Source organism: Octopus bimaculoides, chromosome 10, assembly GCF_046866305.1.
Source record: "Octopus bimaculoides isolate indiv1 chromosome 10, ASM4686630v1, whole genome shotgun sequence".
Classification (NCBI taxonomy): domain Eukaryota; kingdom Metazoa; phylum Mollusca; class Cephalopoda; order Octopoda; family Octopodidae; genus Octopus; species Octopus bimaculoides.
Genome location: NC_142937.1, coordinates 29,965,468 through 29,988,402, shown reverse-complemented (window position 1 = coordinate 29,988,402; position 22,935 = coordinate 29,965,468). Strand labels below are relative to the sequence as shown.

The following is a 22,935-nucleotide window of genomic DNA, read 5'->3' as shown; positions in this document are numbered from 1 at the left end:
TGCTCTGCATTGACAAGGGGCAACACCCTGAAACTAGTCTACAGATGCCAAACCAGCAGGGGGACACTGCTGACCTCCCCTGTTCGAAGGTTATAAAGGACACAGGTTTCGTGTGTCACATAGCTAGCTAGAGGCGATGGCTTCTTGGAGCTAATTCACGGCAGCTTTCGTCCTAATTTTGGGACTGCCATGTTGGCTTGGCGATAACTATTAATTTCCAGTACCGTTGCCGTAGTCTCCTTTAGAGAGACTTAGAAATATTAATATCTCTCTCTTTCTCTCCCTCTCCCTCCCTCTATATATTACATGTACATCTATATATATATATATATATATATATATTACATGTGCATCTATATATATATATATATATATATATATATATATATTACATGTACATCTATATATATATATATATATATATATATATATATATATATATTACATGTGCATCTATATATATATATATATATATATATATATATTACATGTACATCTATATATATATATATATTACATGTACATCTATATATATATATATATATATATATACATATTACATGTACATCTATATATATATATATATATACATATATATACATATTACATGTACATCTATATATACATATATATATACATATATATATACATATATATATATACATATTACATGTACATCTATATATATATATATACATATATATATATATATATATACATATTACATGTACATCTATATATATATATATATATATATATATATATACATATTACATGTACATCTATATATATATATATACATATTACATGTACATCTATATATATATATATATATATATATACATATACATCTATATATATATATACATATATATATATATATATATATATATGTGTACATATTACATGTACATCTATATATATATATATATATATACATATTACATGTACATCTCTATATATATATATATATATATATATATATATATATATATATATGTGTACATATTACATGTACATCTATATATATATATATATATACATCTACACATATGTATACATATACATGTATGCATATAGATCTAGATCTATATATATACATATCTATACATATACGTGTACATATACATCTATATACATATACATCTCTCTCTCTGAAAGTATCTGTCATTACAGTATCGAAATGTGATTGTTTCAGTTAGTGGAATAGTTTCATTTTTAAAGTGAAAGTATTTGACATGAGTGTTTTTGTTTCACTTTTGACACGTAATACTTAAATACTGGAGGAGATATTATGTTGCCGTGGGCTCGAACTCTGCAAGAAGTTAAAAAAATTTTTTGACTAAAACACAACTGGAACCCTAAGTAAGGCATCTGTAAAATTTGAATGAAATTGGTTGCGTAGTTCTCGAGTTTTAGGGATACACACACACAGACAGACAGACACACATTCTCATTTTTATATATATATAGATAATGGTTAAACATTATTAACCCTTTTGATGCCAACCCACCAGAGACTGACCAGGGTTTTATGATACAGACTTTGTGTTTTTAAATGATCGAAGTTGATTTACATTCGAATACACCAGCTTGGTAATGATAAAAATCATTTTAATAAATTAATTGAAACAAAGAAGTAGCAAGCTGGCAGAATCATTGACTTTACCTTTAATCCTTTTGGAGTCGATAAAATAAATACCAGCTGTGTACTGGGGGTTATGTAAGCGATTTACTCCTCCCCTAAAATTGCTGGCCTTGTGTCAAAATTTGAAACCAATAAATTAACTGAAACAAAAGCAGTGTATTTCAACAGGAATATAGTAACAGAAGAATTAAATTATTTGGTCTGAAGTTTTAAACATTTTCAAAAGGCTTTTTAGGGACTTGGTCAGTAGTTTTGAAAAGGACTTTGAGTAAAATTTCACCCTTAAGTCCAAGGTTCCTACACTCCTGCTCTATATGGTTGCTCAACTTGCTCAAAATAGCAGCCAAATATTTTTCAAATCACTGCTGTAGGAAAAAAGAAACACACTAAAAACACACACCCCTGGAAGTGTTCTCTTTCCAAAAGAAGTAAAAACTCAGGTCATGGTTTTTGTTCTTAAGTCTGGGGCTGAGCAGCAAACACTTAAATTCATTACCATCATCATCATCGTTTAACGTCCGCTTTCCATGCTGTCATGGGCTGGACAGTTTGACTGGGGACTAGCGAGCCAGGAAGCTGCACCAGGTTCCAATCTGATCTGGTAAGGTTTCTGCAGCTGGATGCCCTTCCAAATGCTGACCACTCAGAGTGTAGTGGGTGCTTTTTATGTGCCACCAGCATGGGAGTCAGTCAGGTGGTACTGGCATTGGCCACGTTCAGATGGTGCTTCTTGCATGCCACCAGCACAGGAGCCTGTTAGGATGTGGGGGCTGGCATTGACCACATTTGGATGGTGCTTTTTACCTGCCACCAGCACAGGGAACCAATCAGGCAGTACTGGCAATGACCCATGGGAGCCAGTCAGGTGGCACTGGTATTGGCAACAACTATAATTTCCATTTGATTTGATTTTGATTATGCTAATCATTTTTTTAATATTTAATGGGTCAGTCGAAAGAGAAACAGAAGAGCATAACAGGAGAGCGTAACAGCAGGTGGTCCTCAGGAGAAACCCCCTTTAGGCAAGTGTTTCGGCCCTTAACTCCTGACACTCAAAGGGGGGTTGGGCCACATCCGAGTCATGACTCCTGGATGTCCACTGGGTCAGTCGAAAGAGAAACAGAAATATCTAGGGCCCTTTTTCAGGATCCCTGAGACTGGCAGGAGGGAAGAGAACAATGTTTCCTTGTAATGGAGACCTGATTCCAATGCTTGTAATGGAATGGACTGTGTTACTCAAGGACCAGGCAATGGATGATGTCTACTACACACACACATCTAATGTGCACACACCAAAACAGGCACAGTTACTGAATTGCTCATTATGTGTAAAGAAGCCTTTTGTGTACACAACCTGCTAGAAATAACAGCAAAATCTCCCTCAAATTCCACCCTACAGTGTTAACCCTTATGTTACTAATGTTTCTGTTTCAGTTGATTTGTTATTTGAAAATGATAAAGAATTTTGTAAAATAACTGTCACTATTAAGCACTTTAAAGCTGAAAGTTTGTATCATAAAAGCAGGGGTGGTCATGGGCAGGTTGGTAGCAAAATGATTTAAAAAGAAAATGAATTGCACTGACAATAAAGTCTCTGGTATACAAAAAGGCAGGAGGGTCACAGACAGAATGTCTTTGGCCATAGACATGTAGGATTGGTGCTGACTTGGGGGCTAAACATCATGATTAGGAGTTCAAATATAACAACACTCATCATGTTTCTTTTTCACAAAGTTTACAATCACTACAATTTTTTTTTTTGGCTAATTTTAGAAGAGCAGAGACACTCCAATGCTTAATATCTCCCACCCCAATTCCCATAAATCTCTCTCTCTCTCTCTTTTACTCTATTACTTGTTTCAGTCATTTGACTGTGGCCATGCTGGAGCATCACCTTTTTAGTCAAGCAAATCGACCCCAGGACTTATTCTTTGTAAGCCTAGTACTTATTCTATCGGTCCTCTTTGCCGAACCGCTAAGTCACGGGGATGTAAACACACCAGCATCGGTTGTCAAGCGATGTTGGGGGTACAAACACAGACACACAAACATATACACGCACACATACATACATACATATGCATATATACGACGAGCTTCTTTCAGTTTCCGTCTACCAAATCCACTAACAAAGCTTTGATTGGCCCGAGGCTATAGAAGAAGACACTTGCCCAAGGTGCCACGCAGTGGGACTGAACCCGGAACCATGTGGTTCGTAAACAAGCTACTTACCGCACAGCCACTGATATTTTTTAAACATGTAGAAGCATGAGTAATGAAATATTTCAGTTAAATCCTACCTGAGGTCCTGTGTTTTACTCTACCTCCCACACTGAACTACTAAAGCCACTTTAATGGCAAGATTAACACCTGCTTTTAAGTGGAAACTGTTTTAATTAGCGAAAGATTCTAGTCACAAAAGTGAAAATATTGCTCAAAGAAAACCACACACATATAGACTTTATGAGCAATTGTATAGCAGCTACGGTTTGTAGGGAAGGGCAACAGAATTAAACCAACTACAACACACACACAACACAACACAGAATGGTTAACCTACAGAAGCAGTGTTTATATTTAATCCTGACAAACACACACCTCACTTCCATTCATATCTGTAGTAATTGATGACTTGTCTATTCATAACTAATTAATGGTTTCTGATTTAGGTACAAAGTCAGCAATTTCGGGGGGGGGGGGGGGAGTCGATTACATCAACACCAGTATTTAAGTGGTACTTATTTCATTGACCCTGGAATGACAAAAGGCAAAGTCTACTTTGGTGAAAGTGAATAATGGTTTGTGATTTAGGTAAAGGGAAAGGGGGTAATTTGATATGTTCAACCCCACCCTCCCCGAGTACATGACTGGTACTTTATTGACCTTGAAAGGATGAAAGGCAAAGTTGACCGTGGTGAGATTTGAACTCAAAATGTAAAAATGTCAAGGACATTCATCAGTGATGGTGTTGGTTTCTGGTTAGGTGTCACCTTCGTGGGACAATATCGGAAGGTGGTCAGTGATGATATGTGGTCAATTGGGACCACTATGGACATAGAAGTTGTCATGACTCTGCAAGACCAGAATGAACAGAGGGTGGAATGAGGAAGACCTAAAAACTTGGCATCTAAGAAATACAGCCCAATTGTTACATATACAGAAGCGAAATTGATCCAAGAGTTTTCTGCATGAAAAGTCCCAAAGAACAAAACCAGGAACAAAATATGAAAGAGACACCAGACGCAGCTCTCCGAAACTGCTGCATCTTCATTAACAGGAATCAGCTAGGAAATTCCAAAGCCCCTTCTCCCAGCCATAACCAGTGAAGGCAAGGAGAGCCAACTGCAGCAACCAAAGCCCTTACAGCAGCATCAGCCCATTTACTTATGAGGAAGAGAACCAAAAACAAGTTGAAGGGGATAAGACTAGAAAAAAAGTTTAAAGACCCAATGGAAAAAAAAGAAAAAAAATCAAAAAAGCTGTAAAATGAAATACGAAATGGCTGAGTACCCCTCCTGGAAAAGAGAAACTCTTTTGTTGAGGAGAAATCTATGTCTTATGAAGATCCAATGTTATGTGAGGTGGAACTCACCCTTGAGCTGCACTGAGTGAAATTCACAACTATTTGCAAAAATGATAGATTTCTAATGAAACACTTACACATTATTTCGTTTTCGGATTTGGTTTGCAAGATTCTTTGTGTGAGTTCGTGTGTTGAAGCATATTCTGTTGTGTCTGGGGAGAGTCATTCTCTTTTGGTGCCTTATAATTCAACACACTCACAGGCAAAATTTCCATTTATTTCTTTGTAGAAACACTGCCAGATCAGATTGGGGCCTGGTGCAGCCTCCTATCTTCCCAGACCCCAGTCAAACCGTCCAACACATGCAAGCATGGAAAAGGGACTTTAAACTATTGAAAAGGTTGCAAGACGCAATAAAAATGTTAGAAAAAAAAAAGAAAAAGAAATAAGTGGAAATTTTACCAGTGAGTGTGTTAAATTATAAGGCACCAAAAGAGAATGACTCTCAGCAGACACAACAGAACTTACACATTATATATCCAAGAAATATCCAAAAATGAAACAGAGATTGAGGAGGAAATGGAATTGCATTTTAAAGAGCAGAAAAACAACTGAATAATAGTTCAAATCTGACTTTATGAAATATTTCAATGGTGAAGATGCATGGCCCAGTGATTAGGGTGTTGCACTCATGATCACAAGACTGTAAGTTCAGTTCCCACATTGGGTGGCTTGTTGGGTTCTTGATCAAAATACTTCATTTCATATTGTTTCAATTCCCCTTTCAACCCGGAGGGAATGTTGACCTGCTCACCCAGCCAACAAGGTGGTGTCATTTGAAAGCTAAAATGATCAGCGATGTGTAACAACATCTGATAGTCTGTTCAGTCATGTGATCGCGTTATATTCCAATGATCTAGAAGACTGTGATCCCCTTCCTTGTCCAATGTAACACAAGAACTCTTCAGGGAAGGTTTTGGAATTATTTCCAACCTTGAAAGAATATCACAAGTGTTGTCAAGGAAACATGTATCCCAATTAGTGGAAGAAGATGCTGTTTAAATTTTATATATATTTCCTTTTAATCGTGTTTTATATTCAATTGTGTTTTATAAAATCTCTAATTCCTCCAATTATATACCGTGTGGTTTTCACCCCGCCCTTCTTCTTTGTATATGTTCTCTATCTCACCCCACGTCTATCTAAGACGTATCTCCCTGTTATAAAGTCACCTTGCTTTTTCCAGCATCTCTTCAAGCCCTTATGGCTAACGCAGACTTATTATTTCATAATGTAACTGGTACTGCAAGTTAATCGCAAGCAAGGGTCACTGTCATATAAGCTATGTCCTCGGTTTCCAATCTTATGTGGAAAACATTCCTGGCCAAAAGGTAAAAACTACCTTGCTTGGAAACAGGTAAGGGTAGACAACAGGAAGAGCATCCAGCCAAAGAAAATACACAACAAATTTTGTTCAACCCAAGCAAGCATGGAAAAGCAGACATTAAAATGATGATAAAATATATCATCATCATCATCCTCATCAATGCACCATTGAGCTGAGTGTGTTATGAAGACATTGCTATTGTTCTCCTGTGACATACACAACAGCAATTAGCATATTTTGCATTCAAATCTGGTGGAATGTCTTAAAAATAGATATGTGAGTCATTGTACAAGAGTGTGTGTGTGTGTGTGTGTGCATCTGTCTGGTTCTCTGTTGGTGATGATAAAGAATGTTCCAGTTGATGTGATCAATGGAACTACCTGCACGTGAAATTAATGTGCAAATGGCCGAGTACTCCACAGACATGCATACTTTTAGCGTAGTTCTTAGGGAGATTCAACATGACATAATGTGACAAGGCTGCCCCCCCCCCCCCCCACACTCTGAATTACAGGTACAACTCACCTTTGCCAGCTGAGTGGACTGGAACAATGTGAAAATGTTGCATTTATGGACACAATGCACAGCTGTGAATTAAACTCACGACCTTGCAATCATGAGCCGAATACCATATATATATATATATATATATATATATATAGTTATCGCCAAGCCAACATGGCAGTCCCAAAATTAGGACAAAAGCTGCCGTGAATTAGCTCCAAGAAGCCATCGCCTCTAGCTAGCTATGTGACACACGAAACCCGTGTCCTTTATAACCTTCGAACAGGGGAGGTCAGCAGTTTCCCCTTGCTGGTTTGGCATCTGCAGACTAGTTTCAGGGTGTTGCCCCTTGTCAATGCAGAGCAGCCAAGCTCCAGCCAGGCGGCGCTGCTGACTATCTGTTCGAAGCTTATTTATCTAATTTCAGTGGAATCTATCCACTGGTTTTCAGATGGCTTCTTGGAGCTAATTCACGGCAGCTTTCGTCCTAATTTTGGGACTGCCATGTTGGCTTGGCGATAACTCTTAATTTCCAGCACCGCTGCCATAGTCTCCTTTAGAGAGACTTAGAAATATTAATAACTATTTATATATATATATATATATATATATATATATATATATATATATATGGAAGAATGTACGAAAAAAAACAACAGATGAGGACAGGTGGTGTAAATATATACATACACACACATATATATATACTAGCAGCTAAGCCCGGTTTCACCCAGTCTGTTTGGATGATGTGGCTGTGACCGTTTTTGGTTAGGCATAATCTATAACAGCGTTTTTCAATCTTACCATTTCGGGTCCCCTGTTTTGATTGGAGCCTCCAGCTGTATGAAAATTTCCTGCCCCCACCACCACCACTTGTCAGAAAATAGCTTCAGGAGTAGTGAAGAAAGAATTTGTACATAATCTGTTCCTGAGCGCTATTCTATTGGACCTCTGTCTATTCACATCTTTTAAGGTACAAACACATACATAGAAAATGTGAGGTCATGGTAGAAAATTTTTACAATAGTTGATTTATGGAAAAGATTATGTTAACTTTTTGAAATGCAAATATGTGAATGAAAATTAAATCAGAACTCTACATGGTAGCTAGACCTGGTAGAAATAGCAGCCAAATCTCCCTCAAAACACCCAACTGTTTAATCCAACAATTCTGCCTATTATGTAGTTTGAATGAGAAACTGTAACTAAAGATGAAGATTATTAGCCCCACAAAGAGGTGAAAGAAGAGAGATAGCATAGCGAAAGTTTTGGCTGACTGTCATCCTGTACTCCCCTTGTTGCTAGCGAAATGGTATATGTCGGCTGTGTGAGCAACTGGTTGTTTTAATGGCGGAAGAATCAGGTGAATTTCATTGGAAAAAGTTTTAATCGATTTTCTTGGTAACTATGGGAGCTAGGAAAAAAGTACAAACCACATTCCAATCTATGCACATGTCTCCACATGTGTGCCATTTTTCATGTAAATCCACCCAGCCATTTGGCTGTCAACATCAAGACAAGAAAGAATACAACGATCGCCCATGTCCAATTTATATTATAGAAACACAAACACACACATATATATATATCGTTCGTCATATATATATATAGTATTAGGTGTGAAATCTATTATTTGTCACGCATCTATGACCTCATTATTGTCACTCAAGAACAAATAAGAATAACAATAAACATCCGATAGATGTACAAGACTTTGACATCTAACAATATAAATGGCAATGTTTCTAAACAAAAGAATAAAAGAATATATATATATGTATCGGGTCCATCTGTATCACGTCAGGCTGGAGATGGGAACGATGACTTCCCTTTGCAAATACTGATAGGGCACAGATAGTGTGTCAATAGCCAGCTGGAGAAGAAGTCCTCCTGGGGCTACAAGCTACAGTAGCATTGACCCTTAAGGGTTAGCCACATTTAGGTGGCAAATATACTTCATGAGGACGTGCAGCTACTTTTTATAACTTGCTCAGAGATTTATTATATACCAGCAGAGACACCTAGTGTTGCCCATGTTACATGCAGATGAAGAATTAGATTTTTTTGTAATATTTTCTGTAATGAACTGGATTCGAATTTCATCAAAATTGCAGATGAGGGTTCTTTCCCTCTTTACACACCCTAAAAAAATTCTAATCATGACACATGTATCCCATACTACTGATCTTTATGTGCAGATTCCAAAATTCCAGTCTTATGGAACCTGTTAAAAGGATTTTGCTCCTGAAAAATGGAGGTCATGGAGCTCTAAAATGTGGGAGTTAAGGCCTCTATTGGGGGGGGTGGGTGTCTTAATGTCGACCAGAGAAGTTGAACTGTTGAGAATCTTTTTAACTTGAGTCTTATATGTATTGTTCGAATTTCTTTGAAATAAGAAATATATGCATGTTCACTGGGTTTGTAAAAGAGAGCAAAGCTACAGGAAACCAAAAGACGAATGATCACAAGCAGTCAGCTACCCTACCATAGTCATTACTACTCCCCAATGTAGGATTCCTCACCATACAGGTGACAGGCACAGAAATAAGATGCATTACGGATCTATAGCAATTGGAAGGGCATGACCCAACTGAAATAAACATTAACAACTGTGTGACGTGAGGGCTAAGAGGAAATGAATGTGTCACCTCTGGAGTTTGCAACTGACCACTATACTGATAGGTAACTGGACAGAATAAATTTACCATCTATAAATGTCTTTCAATAACCAGTCACTCATCTGGGAAGGCCTTGAAATCAATTTTACCATCGGGGGACTATGTGTGACCCAGTGATAATAAAAAGACTGAAAGGAGGTCTGCAAGCAAATAACTTTACTCAACACTTTGCAACTGAATCAGTGGAAGCAAAGATGCCTCTCATTTACTTGACAATTTATGCAGCACATAGCAGAAATCATAATGTAAGTATATCTCAAAGCAAACTCTTACACTGTTGCACCATTGAATTACAAATAACGCTCATCTTTTATGCTTGGGTGACCCTATAGCTTCCAAGAGTACAGCTGTATTCATCTTTGCTTAGATAAAATGACTGAATTGTGGGTGTTAAGTCCTCATGAAGGGGTCTTTCTAACTTCTAAGAAGATGAAATTTTAGAAATATTACTTCATTTGTGTCTAATATCTATGGTTAAAATTTCATCAACAGCAAAAATATATGAATTTTCATGGGGGTTATGGCCCTTATGTATAGAATATAATTTCCAAATTTCATAAAGATCCATTCAGTACTTTTAACCTAGTTTTGGATCATAAAAAATGACTAAAATTTGGGAGTTAAGGCCCCCATTAGGGGGTCTTAGAATCCTCATGAGAAGTGGAATATTTCTTGATGTGTGTCAATTACCCATGGTTAAAATTTCATCAACATCGAAAATTTATGAATTTTCAAGGGGGTTCTACCCATTTTAAGCCATCTCAAATTCAAACCAAACATACTGCATTGAATCTAAGTTCCAAATACCATAAGGATCCATTCAGTAATTTTGGTCCATGAAATTGTATGAAACACAGCATTACCCTTCCCCCTAGGCTTGGATTTTGTGTTCCAAATTTCATTAGGATCGGTGCAGTAGTTTTCGAATGTATAAGAAGTAACACACGAACACACAAAGACATTGACTTTTATACAATAGATATGAATATGCACATATACATACATGTATATATGTGTGTGTGTGTGCATGTGTGTGTGTATTATATATATATATATATATATATATATATATATATATATATACACACACACACACACACACACACACACAAAAAGATAGATTGATAGATACAACTGAGTGGGCAAGAAAAAATATGAGACACTGCCTAGTGCTTTTTTTTTATTTTGATAAGCCTGGTACTTATTCTATCAGTTTCTTCTTGTCAAACCAGTAAGTTATGGGGATGCAAATAAATGAACAGCAGTTGTGAAGCAGTGATGAGGGAGAAACACAGAGACAAAGACACACACACATACACTTACATATATATACATACATATACTATTTTACTTGTTTCAGTCATTGAGTCTCTTGAGAGCAATAGGAAGAGTTAAACCCAGCACTGCAAGTCAACAAAGCACTTGTCTTAAAGTAGGCCCACAACACAGAACGATGGCTCATAAATTTGATTAGAAACACACTTCAGAGGAAACAAATGTCAATGCCCCTTGACTGGCTCCGATGCCAGTGCCCCCTGACTGGCTCTCCATGTAAAAAGCACCATCCGAACGTGGTCAATGCCAGTGCTGCCTGACTGGCTCCTGTGCTGGTGGCATGTAAAAAGCACCCACTACACTCTCAGAGTGGTTGGTGTTAGGAAGGGCATCCAGCTGTAGAAACATTGCCAGACCAGATTGGAGCCTGGTGCAGCCTCCTGGCTTTTCAGACTTTTGTCAAACCGTCCAACCCATGCTAGCATGGAAAATGGACGTTAAACAACGATGATGATGATGATGGAAGTCAAAGAATGTATTAAACAACAACAAATATAAGCTGAATATTTTGCTTATAAATAATTTAAACTACAAAAATATGAGATATTTCTTCAAGTAAGTAAATAGTTATCAAGACTGTATTCCATATTTTAAATAGAATTATATTATTTTCGTGGCTCAGCCTGCTGCATCTTGCAAAACATCGTTTTTGGAAACCAATGTGTCAGAAGCGGTAAGTTCTTTCTACAATAAGGTACCACATTTGGCACAGGCGTGGCTATGTGGATAGGAAGTTTGCTTTCCAAGCACAAGGTTTTGGATTCAGTCTCACAACATAGCACCCTGGGCCGACAAAAGCCTTATGAGTAGAGTTGAAGAGGGAAACTAAAAGCCCAACATGTGTGAGTATATATATGTGTGTGTGTCTGTAAAAAGCAGCTATGCTGGGGCCATGCAAAAAGGTCCAGTACACTCTGCAAAGTGGTTGGTATTAGGAAGGGCATTCAGCTGTAGAAACCATGCCTGGAGCCCAGTGCAGCCCTCTGGCTTGTCAGCACCTGTCAAACAGATGATGATGATGATGTGTGTGTGTCCCTGTGTCCATCCTCTTGAAGTGACATTGTGTGGTAACTAAAACAGAATATCACCATCATAAAAAGCAGTGTCATTCGTTTCAAGCTTCTGTGGGAAAATATGTCTGGCAAAGGGGGGAATATTCCATTGCTTGGAAACAGTTGAGAGTTGGTGACAGGAAGGGCATCTGGCCATAGAAAACCTACCTCAAATGAACCTCATCTGACCCAGACTAGCATGAAAAAGTGCATGTTAAAATGCTGTCGACTGGGACATTTTTCAGTTTTGAATATTAGCTACAATCACATTTCACTGCCAACTGTAAGACATAAACTATTGATACATCAATTGGTCATGTGACAACCTAGCCAATCCATTATCCATGCTTTAACAAAATACTGCTTCTAATTTAGGGCAGCACCAGTGAATTTGAGGGGATAGTTGATGCCATCAACCCCAGCAGGATGTGATCTCAGAATGTAAAACACCAGAAGAAATACTGAAAGGCATTTCTTCCAATGCTAACGGTTTTGTTAGGGTGCCACCCTGAGCTTCCACAAAATATTGAAAGTATAAAAAACACAAAAAAAACCCATTTATCCCCACCCCACGAAAGTGTATGGTGGATATTGTAAAACAAAGCTTTAAATAATTTACACAAAAGTTTTAAAGCATAATTAAAGAGAAAATGCAGCCAAAAGGTCAAGATGAACATGAAAAACAGTCAAAACATCAATAAATCGTAACATTTCTGCCCTTTGTCCTAATAAAATATATCATCAGTGACTGGGGGGGGGGGGAAGAGAGGAGGTGAGGGAGGGAGGGAAGGAAAGCAAAAGCTTAGCTTCTGTTATCTAAGCTAACATTTTCAACATTATGTAGCAAACCATCTCAAAAACTAATTATCTTCATAAACTCAAGACTTACGTAATCTTATTGCTAGTTTCTGTCAGTAGCAGACACAAATAATAATAATAATAGTAATAATAATAATAATAATAATCTTTTCTACTAGAGGCACAAGGCCTGAAATTTTGGGGGAGGGGGGCAGTCGATTAGATCGACCCAAGTACGCAACTGGTACTTAATTTATTGGCCCTGAAAGGATGAAAGGCGAAGTTGACCTCGTCGGAATTTGAACTCAGAATGTAAAGACATGAAATACTGCTAAACATTTTGCCCGGCTAATGATTCTGCCAGCTTGCCAACTTAATAACAACAACGATAATAATAATAATAATAATAATAATAATAATAATAATCCTTTCTACTATAGGCACAAGGCCTGAAAATTGGGGGCAGGAGGATAGTTAATTACATCGACCCCAATGCATAACTGGTACTTAATTTATCGACCGTCATAGGATGAAAGGCAAAGTCGATCTCAGCAGAATTTGAACTCAGAACGTAAAGACAGACAAAATACCTCTAAGCATTTTGCTGACAGGTTAATTCTGCCAGCTTGAAACCTTAATAATAATAATAATAATAATAATAATAATGGTTTCAAATTTTGGCACAAGGTCAGCAAGCTCAGGGGGAGGTGAAGATAAGTGGATTACCTCAACACCAGTGGTCAACTGGTACTTATTTTATCGACCCTGAAAGGACGAATGGCAAAGCTGACTGACAGAATTTGAACTCAAAATGTAAGACGGACAACATGCCACTAAGCATTTTGCCAGGTGTGCTAATGATTCTGCCAGTTCACTGCCCTAATAACAATAATAATGATGATGATGATGATAATAATAATAATTATAATAAATGCCCTGATGCAGTATCAGGTAGTGAATCTTATGGCTTCTGATCTTAACTGATTGGAAGTGTTCTGTCTTGGCATAAAAAGTGGGCTACAGCAAATATTCTGCTTAATACCACAGATTTGCTTGTCAGTTGTTTGACCTTAACCAGTTGAGCATGACCCTTGGCAGCTGACAATATGTGCATCTCTGAATACTCAACCTGAAGGAAATTCTAACTGGGCCCCACCGGCAAGGTCATGTGCTGTTAATTTTGATATGAGATAACCATGTTGTGCATATATCGTTGTGATGCATGTACCTGGTGTACCCTTATCAGATGGGTATACTGGGCTTCGTATATTTGTACCCCAGTGTTACTTTGATGGCATGCACTGCTCTCTCAATTAATAATAATAATCCTTTCTACTATAGGTGCAGGGCCTGAAATTTTGTGGGGACACACGTACACATATGTACACAAAGAGCTCTTTTTAGTTTCCCTTATTAAATCCATTTGCAAAGCTTTTGTCAGCCTGGGGTTTGTCCAAGAGGCCATGCAATAGAACAGAGTCCAAAATGGTGTGGCTGGGATGCAGACTGCTTAACCACACTGCCACCTCTCTCTGTCTCTCTCCCCTCCCTCTCTCTCCCCCTCTCCCTCTATATATATACACACACACATACACACACACACACACACACACGGAATGATCACAAGTGAAATGCTTTTATCACATGTCAGCTGTATCAAATCTGTAGTCAGGTTAAACAACAACAAAACCAAAAGTGCTCGACTATGTATAGGAAAATCATTACCCAGCACAAATTGAACATCGATGTGTGCATAGGTCAGACAGAATTTGTTGAGGCAGATTTCCTGTCACCAACCCTCACCTGTTCCCAAGCAAAGTAATATTTCCTCAGAAATAAATGACATCACTTGTACGATGGTGATGCTTGTTGAGAGCCATCATGTGATGTCAAGACAAGGTTACATACACACATACCAATATATATATATATATATATATATATATATATATATATACACACACACGATGTGCTTCTTTCAATTCCTGTTTGCCAAATCCACTCACAAGGCTTTGGTTGACCTTTGGCCTGAGGCCCAGTTTGAAGACCCTTGCCCAAGGTTCAAGCTGAACTCGAGACCTCATGGTTGGGTATCAAGCTTTTCTACACACAACCACACCAGTGCTTGATCTTGGCACATGACCACAAATCTGTTTATGAGGCACATACCGAATACTGAGGTAACTGGGTAGAGGGAAAACTAGATTTGAGGAGGCGAACGGACGGTAGTAGTCGAGCACAACCATCATCTGGCCTTCGGTGGAGTCAACTCTGTAACTCCGACTTAAAGAGAAACCACGAGCCATTGTTTCTTCCGACTATTGCCCCTTCCGTGGCCGATCTTAGGGGGTCACAAAAAAAAAATAGAGGCGGGTAAGAATGGGATGGTCACTGCCCATCCACTGACGAAACCAGAGAGAAAAAAAGTACCCAACCATCTTAATAAAAAAAACAAAAAAAACACGATTGAAACGTCGCTGATCTTAAATCTGCTTAATCAGGTCAGATATGGATGTAACCAACAGCAACCACCTGATCCGACGGTATTTTAAAAGATTTTGAAATTTTATTTCGTTTTTGTCTCGTTCATCTGGGATGACAGAATTAGGAAAACGAAAACTGACGCCTCCCTCCCACGTCCAAAATTCGGGCGGAGTTATAACAGAGAAAAAAAACAACAAAAAACAAAAAAAAAACACAAGAAACGAAAACGAAGATATAGTTTTCCAAGAAGTTATGCGAAATGAAAGGAATATTACCAACGTCTACCGAAATATTTCGTCAATCAAGTTTAATGAGAACAGGCAAAGCTTATCGAGAGATAATTATACGTTGTAAACCGGAACACAAAGTTTAAGATAGTAACTGAGACAAGATGTTCATCCACGCCAACAACATATAAAGATATATCAGTTTTCGAAATCACCATTATACACCCTAATCACATCACACACACACATGCGTAAATTTTTAAGTGCTTCTTTAAATAGTTTCACATAACACCGAGTTTTTGTGGTTGTATGCGCGCGCGCAATTACAAATACACACACACACACGTACATATATACACTAAAAGCTGATTTCTAGTTGTCAAGAAATATTCTGAAGTAATTAAGAACATTTAAATTAAATCAATCACCACGAAATATAATCGTATTGAACACTGTTTAATATTAATGTCCTTTCTCTTCATAAACACAGTGTGTGTGTGTGTGTATATACACACACTTAAATCTATGCACAAACACACGCTGGATTTTGCGTGTATAAACATGTACACAACAATACCATATACGTGCATGTGTAATACATAAGTATATTCCATAGGTACACACGTTTATTATGAATCCCCACGCATACCTCAAATCTGTCGCCGATCATTCGGGGGTGGATCCGCGGCCACATTGTACAACTGCCACACTGCTCCACCCCTTCGCACCAAGCACTTCCTTTAAATAACGCGGTCAATCATAAACTTTTCGTACAAACAACGATCACATTTATCTTATTTGTCTGTCTCCAGCAGATACCCCCATCGATTCCAAAAAGCATTTACCAGCATGTACGTACCGCACACACACACACACAATACATTTACAAGAATAGCAGTGACAGCGACTTCGAAGTTTCGGCCTGCTAGCCTTCATCAGACTATGGATGGATGGATAGATAGATGATCGAACATGGCCTTAGTCGCTATGGCGAAAACGAAGAACTAAAGTGTATGTGTGTGTGTGTGTGTATACACATACACACAGTTATATATGGAACACCCTCCCATGTCAGATCAGTTTCTTAAATTAGGTCAAAGCAAAAAAAAGAAAAACACAGATTCCTACTGACAAGTCATAATTTTTTCCTCCCTCTCCCTCAAGAAACTGGAGGACTGAATTATTTTCACAGAAAAATAAATAGGAAAAGCAATCAAAGAGGGACGAGAGAAAGATATTACCTAAAATAATGGTGTGCAGTTCATACTCTTTATTTCATTCATAGATATTTAAACTAAATATTAAGAGCTGAATGTCGCCTCCTAACTTTGTGGAGATTAAGTTTCCTAGTCTGTGAAGGGTGTGGATAGCAATTTAGGATATGCTTTTTTTTTTTTTTTTTTTTTTTTCTAAATTCAGGCTTTAATTTCCGCAGTTATTCTAATGTATATACAAATAATTGCAGAATAATTCCATATAAAACAAGACACCTTCAAGGTAGTCGTTAGGCCTGCCAGAGACAGCAGTCTCAAAAATAATAGGACACATTAAGTAATGTAGTCTCTGGTATAGAAGAAAAAACACAAAAAACGGAGTGGTCACATATGAGGCGTCGTTTGAGCATAAATTTGCTCGATCACGGTTGATGGAGTTAAATAACAAACACAGGCGTCATACAAACCGACAAGAGAATCTCAACAAAGGACATCAAACTGATAGCAAACAAGTATCTTCTAAATTATACGCCCACAGACTCGAGATTGGAAGGACACATTTGACAATGAAGTCCTTTGATTACGGTTTCGATTCTCATTTAGAATCACTTCACAGGGGGGAGGGTTGAAAAAACAAAGCTATGAACACCTGAAAGCTCTGATTTCTTAATTTACGTATCTACTGTTATTTCACGCAGTAAGGATCTTATTATTAATGTAGAATACAGGCTGTGGACTTCAACATGGAAACTAATATAAATAAAAGGGGCAGAAGTAAAGAATATGTACGCCACCCGTTTTCGGCGTAACCAAAATCCTAGACACCGGGTTTACGTATTCTCTACTTTCGCCGATAAATGTGTGAGATGTAAAATATATTTTGTGTAGACCACGTTATTAAAACTCGAATTTACTGCGCGCATGTCGTACATATCAAGAAAACTGTGTTGACCCGACAAACACCAGATACCGCCCCCTAACAAAGATACAAGTATGAGTGTTTATACATATATGTGCGTTTGCGTAACACATACAGGTGGGGGTAATTTGAGTGTTAATGCCGAACCACGGTGCCATAGTTCTACAGACTATGGTCATTTATGTTCTTCAGTAGAGGCTAAATATAGCTGTATATCTATAACTACATACACTTATCGCTACACACACCTCTATCTATCTACGCGTGCATATTTCCACGAACTGTGATGAAAATCTTCACCAAAAGGCCAATCGGATAAGAATGGTCACTGAAAAAGTAATAACATTGGTGGTGCCCCAGCAAGGCTTCAGCTTTAGGGCTGAAACGCATAAAAGAACGTTACAGTTACGGGGGAAATACAAAAAAATCCGTCACTCCCATATATATATATATATATATATATATACACACATATATATATATATATATATATATATATATATATGTATGCGAATAATGATATATGTCTGGTTAAACCCGGTTCCGTTAGCTCTGCAGCCATTGTCAGTCAATCCGAAGTCGATAAAGATGAATGAGACTTGTTTTTAAAATGACAACAAATTAAAAATATTTAATTAAAATATATTCACTAAATCCGTAATTAACGGAATGATTATTCTCTCTCTCTCTACACATATATTTAATTACTTACATAAATACTATTATTATTATTTTCTTTTATAGTAACCTTTAGCAGAGTTGTTACAACAGACAACAGGTTTTATAGAACAAGAACATCAACTATTTAAATGCTGGTAAATCCAATTGCAGAATAATATGTAATCCTGGTTTTTAACCAGAACACACACACCCTAATATGGATTCCTAAACAATTCTAATGTCTCTACAACACACATTATATATACATACATATATATATATAAATATATATATATATATATATATATATATACATCGTAATAGTTGGTCTAAAACGGAGTAAAGCTAAAACAAGATTCCTGGTTCAACAAGGATTGTCAACTCTTTTACTGAGGCTCAAATCCACCCTTTTTCTTCTTTTTTTGATTCTTTAGTAATCAAGAGCGATTCGTAGATATGTTAAACTCAATTGACCCCCCATGTAACTGATTCTTTTATATGTATGGCTCTGCTTACGTTGATTGTGAAAGGATGACAATAAAAGTGAAAAACTTGGGGCGGGATTTGAACGCAGAAAGAATCCAGGGAAGCAAAACGTAGATAAACTAAATGTATAATATTTTGTTTCTGTTGTCTATGGTTTGTGCCAATTACAACATTATTGCCATTATTCAACATTATGTTTATTTATATCATCCGTAATTCTTAATCATTCAAAGAGTAATTAAAATCGCAAAGTGGTGTCGTTTCGGAGTTAATTAAATTAATACTCACCCTCATTCGGACTTCGTAATCGGTGTATCGCTTTTTGCCTAGTCCATGTGTTTGTGGATTGCAAACGTCTATTTCTAGGAAATTGGCCGGAGGTGAATAGGCATCTTCTAAAGTTTGTTTTTTCGGTTGAATGCGAGCAGTTGCCGTATTCATCCTGACTCTTTCTGCCCCGACCGCTTGCCTTCTGACGTAATCACTTTCTGACAACTCAAGGCCCGTAACTCATCACTTCTTTCTACGTCTTGTGTCAGGTCGAATCAATGACGCCATGCTCCCACCTCTCTATATATACACATTAGAGCCCCAACTGTCTTATGATTTCTTTCTTCGTGATAGTCTGAATGATAACAATTTTTTAAAATAAATTTTGTAGAAATTCACTTTCGTATGCGTAGATTATGATTATGTTGATAAGATGAAAAATAAAGTTATTTTTTAGGAGTCCCAGATCATTCGCTCCTCTCTTCCGACTTTGTTTCCTCATAACTTTCTTTAATGTAAGAGTCCCAGATCATTCTCTCCACTTTTTAGGAGTCCCAGATCATTCTCTCCACTTTTTAGGAGTCCCAGATCATTCTCTCCTCTTTTTAGGAGTCCCAGATCATTCTCTCCTCTTTTTAGGAGTCCCAGATCATTCTCTTCTCTTTTTAGGAGTCCCAGATCATTCTCTCCTCTTTTTAGGAGTCCCAGATCATTTTCTCCTCTTTTTAGGAGTCCCAGATCATTCGCTCCTCTCTTCCGACTTTGTTTCCTCATAACTTTCTTTAATGTAAGAGTCCCAGATCATTCTCTCCACTTTTTAGGAGTCCCAGATCATTCTCTCCACTTTTTAGGAGTCCCAGATCATTCTCTCCTCTTTTTAGGAGTCCCAGATCATTCTCTCCTCTTTTTAGGAGTCCCAGATCATTCTCTTCTCTTTTTAGGAGTCCCAGATCATTCTCTCCTCTTTTTAGGAGTCCCAGATCATTTTCTCCTCTTTTTAGGAGTCCCAGATCATTCGCTCCTCTCTTCCGACTTTGTTTCCTCATAACTTTCTTTAATGTAAGAGTCCCAGATCATTCTCTCCACTTTTTAGGAGTCCCAGATCATTCTCTCCACTTTTTAGGAGTCCCAGATCATTCTCTCCTCTTTTTAGGAGTCCCAGATCATTCTCTCCTCTTTTTAGGAGTCCCAGATCATTTTCTCCTCATTTTAGGAGTCCCAGATCATTCTATCCTCTTTTTAGGAGTCCCAGATCATTTTCTCCTCTTTTTAGGAGTCCCAGATCATTTCTCCTCTTTTTAGGAGTCCCAGATCATTCGTTCCTCTCTTCCGACTTTGTTTCCTCATAACTTTCTTTAATGTAAGAGTCCCAGATCATTCTCTCCTCTTTTTAGGAGTCCCAGATCATTCTCTCCTCTTTTTAGGAGTCCCAGATCATTCTCTCCTCTTTTTAGGAGTCCCAGATCATTCTCTCCTCTTTTTAGGAGTCCCAGATCATTCTCTCCTCTTTTTAGGAGTCCCAGATCATTCTCTCCTCTTTTTAGGAGTCCCAAATCATTCTCTCCTCTTTTTAGGAGTCCCAAATCATTCTCTCCTCTTTTTAGGAGTCCCAAATCATTCGCTCCTCTTTTTAGGAGTCCCAGATCATTCTCTCCTCTTTTTAGGAGTCCCAGATCATTCTCTCCTCTTTTTAGGAGTCCCAGATCATTCTCTCCTCATTTTAGGAGTCCCAGATCATTTTCTCCTCTTTTTAGGAGTCCCAGATCATTCGCTCCTCTCTTCCGACTTTGTTTCCTCATAACTTTCTTTAATGTAAGAGTCCCAGATCATTCTCTCCACTTTTTAGGAGTCCCAGATCATTCTCTCCTCTTTTTAGGAGTCCCAGATCATTCTCTCCTCTTTTTAGGAGTCCCAGATCATTTTCTCCTCATTTTAGGAGTCCCAGATCATTCTCTCCTCTTTTTAGGAGTCCCAGATCATTTTCTCCTCTTTTTAGGAGTCCCAGATCATTTTCTCCTCTTTTTAGGAGTCCCAGATCATTCGTTCCTCTCTTCCGACTTTGTTTCCTCATAACTTTCTTTAATGTAAGAGTCCCAGATCATTCTCTCCTCTTTTTAGGAGTCCCAGAATCATTCTCTCCTCTTTTTAGGAGTCCCAGATCATTCTCTCCTCTTTTTAGGAGTCCCAAATCATTCTCTCCTCTTTTTAGGAGTCCCAGATCATTCTCTCCTCTTTTTAGGAGTCCCAAATCATTCTCTCCTCTTTTTAGGAGTCCCAAATCATTCTCTCCTCTTTTTAGGCGTCCCAAATCATTCGCTCCTCTTTTTAGGAGTCCCAGATCATTCTCTCCTCTTTTTAGGAGTCCCAGATCATTCTCTCCTCTTTTTAGGAGTCCCAAATCATTCTCTCCTCTTTTTAGGAGTCCCAAATCATTCTCTCCTCTTTTTAAGAGTCCCAAATCATTCGCTCCTCTTTTTAGGAGTCCCAGATCATTCTCTCCTCTTTTTAGGAGTCCCAGATCATTCTCTCCTCTTTTTAGGAGTCCCAAATCATTCTCTCCTCTTTTTAGGAGTCCCAGATCATTCTCTCCTCTTTTTAGGAGTCCCAAATCATTCTCTCCTCTTTTTAGGAGTCCCAGATCATTCTCTCCTCTTTTTAGGAGTCCCAAATCATTCTCTCCTCTTTTTAGGAGTCCCAAATCATTCGCTCCTCTTTTTAGGAGTCCCAGATCATTCTCTCCTCTTTTTAGGAGTCCCAGATCATTCTCTCCACTTTTTAGGAGTCCCAGATCATTTTCTCCTCTTTTTAGGAGTCCCAGATCATTCTCTCCACTTTTTAGGAGTCCCAGATCATTTTCTCCTCTTTTTAGGAGTCCCAGATCATTCGCTCCTCTCTTCCGACTTTGTTTCCTCATAACTTTCTTTAATGTAAGAGTCCCAGATCATTCTCTCCACTTTTTAGGAGTCCCAGATCATTCTCTCCTCTTTTTAGGAGTCCCAGATCATTCTCTCCTCTTTTTAGGAGTCCCAGATCATTTTCTCCTCATTTTAGGAGTCCCAGATCATTCTCTCCTCTTTTTAGGAGTCCCAGATCATTTTCTCCTCTTTTTAGGAGTCCCAGATCATTTTCTCCTCTTCTTAGGAGTCCCAGATCATTCGTTCCTCTCTTCCGACTTTGTTTCCTCATAACTTTCTTTAATGTAAGAGTCCCAGATCATTCTCTCCTCTTTTTAGGAGTCCCAGAATCATTCTCTCCTCTTTTTAGGAGTCCCAGATCATTCTCTCCTCTTTTTAGGAGTCCCAAATCATTCTCTCCTCTTTTTAGGAGTCCCAGATCATTCTCTCCTCTTTTTAGGAGTCCCAAATCATTCTCTCCTCTTTTTAGGAGTCCCAAATCATTCTCTCCTCTTTTTAGGCGTCCCAAATCATTCGCTCCTCTTTTTAGGAGTCCCAGATCATTCTCTCCTCTTTTTAGGAGTCCCAGATCATTCTCTCCTCTTTTTAGGAGTCCCAAATCATTCGCTCCTCTTTTTAGGAGTCCCAAATCATTCTCTCCTCTTTTTAAGAGTCCCAAATCATTCGCTCCTCTTTTTAGGAGTCCCAGATCATTCTCTCCTCTTTTTAGGAGTCCCAGATCATTCTCTCCTTTTTTTAGGAGTCCCAAATCATTCTCTCCTCTTTTTAGGAGTCCCAGATCATTCTCTCCTCTTTTTAGGAGTCCCAAATCATTCTCTCCTCTTTTTAGGAGTCC

The 22,935-nt window shown here is 38.0% G+C and overlaps 1 protein-coding gene across 1 annotated transcript in view; it reads right to left on the bottom strand.

The window, feature by feature from the left end:
• Positions 1-19,440, bottom strand: part of LOC106870004 (sorting nexin-12) — a 47,921-nt gene extending 28,481 nt beyond the window's left edge. The window contains exon 1 of the mRNA XM_014915961.2: positions 19,204-19,440. Within this exon, the coding sequence (XP_014771447.2) occupies positions 19,204-19,356 (153 nt within the window). The 5' untranslated portion in view covers positions 19,357-19,440. The remainder of the gene's footprint in view (positions 1-19,203) is intronic.
• Between the last annotated feature and the right edge of the window lie 3,495 nt (positions 19,441-22,935).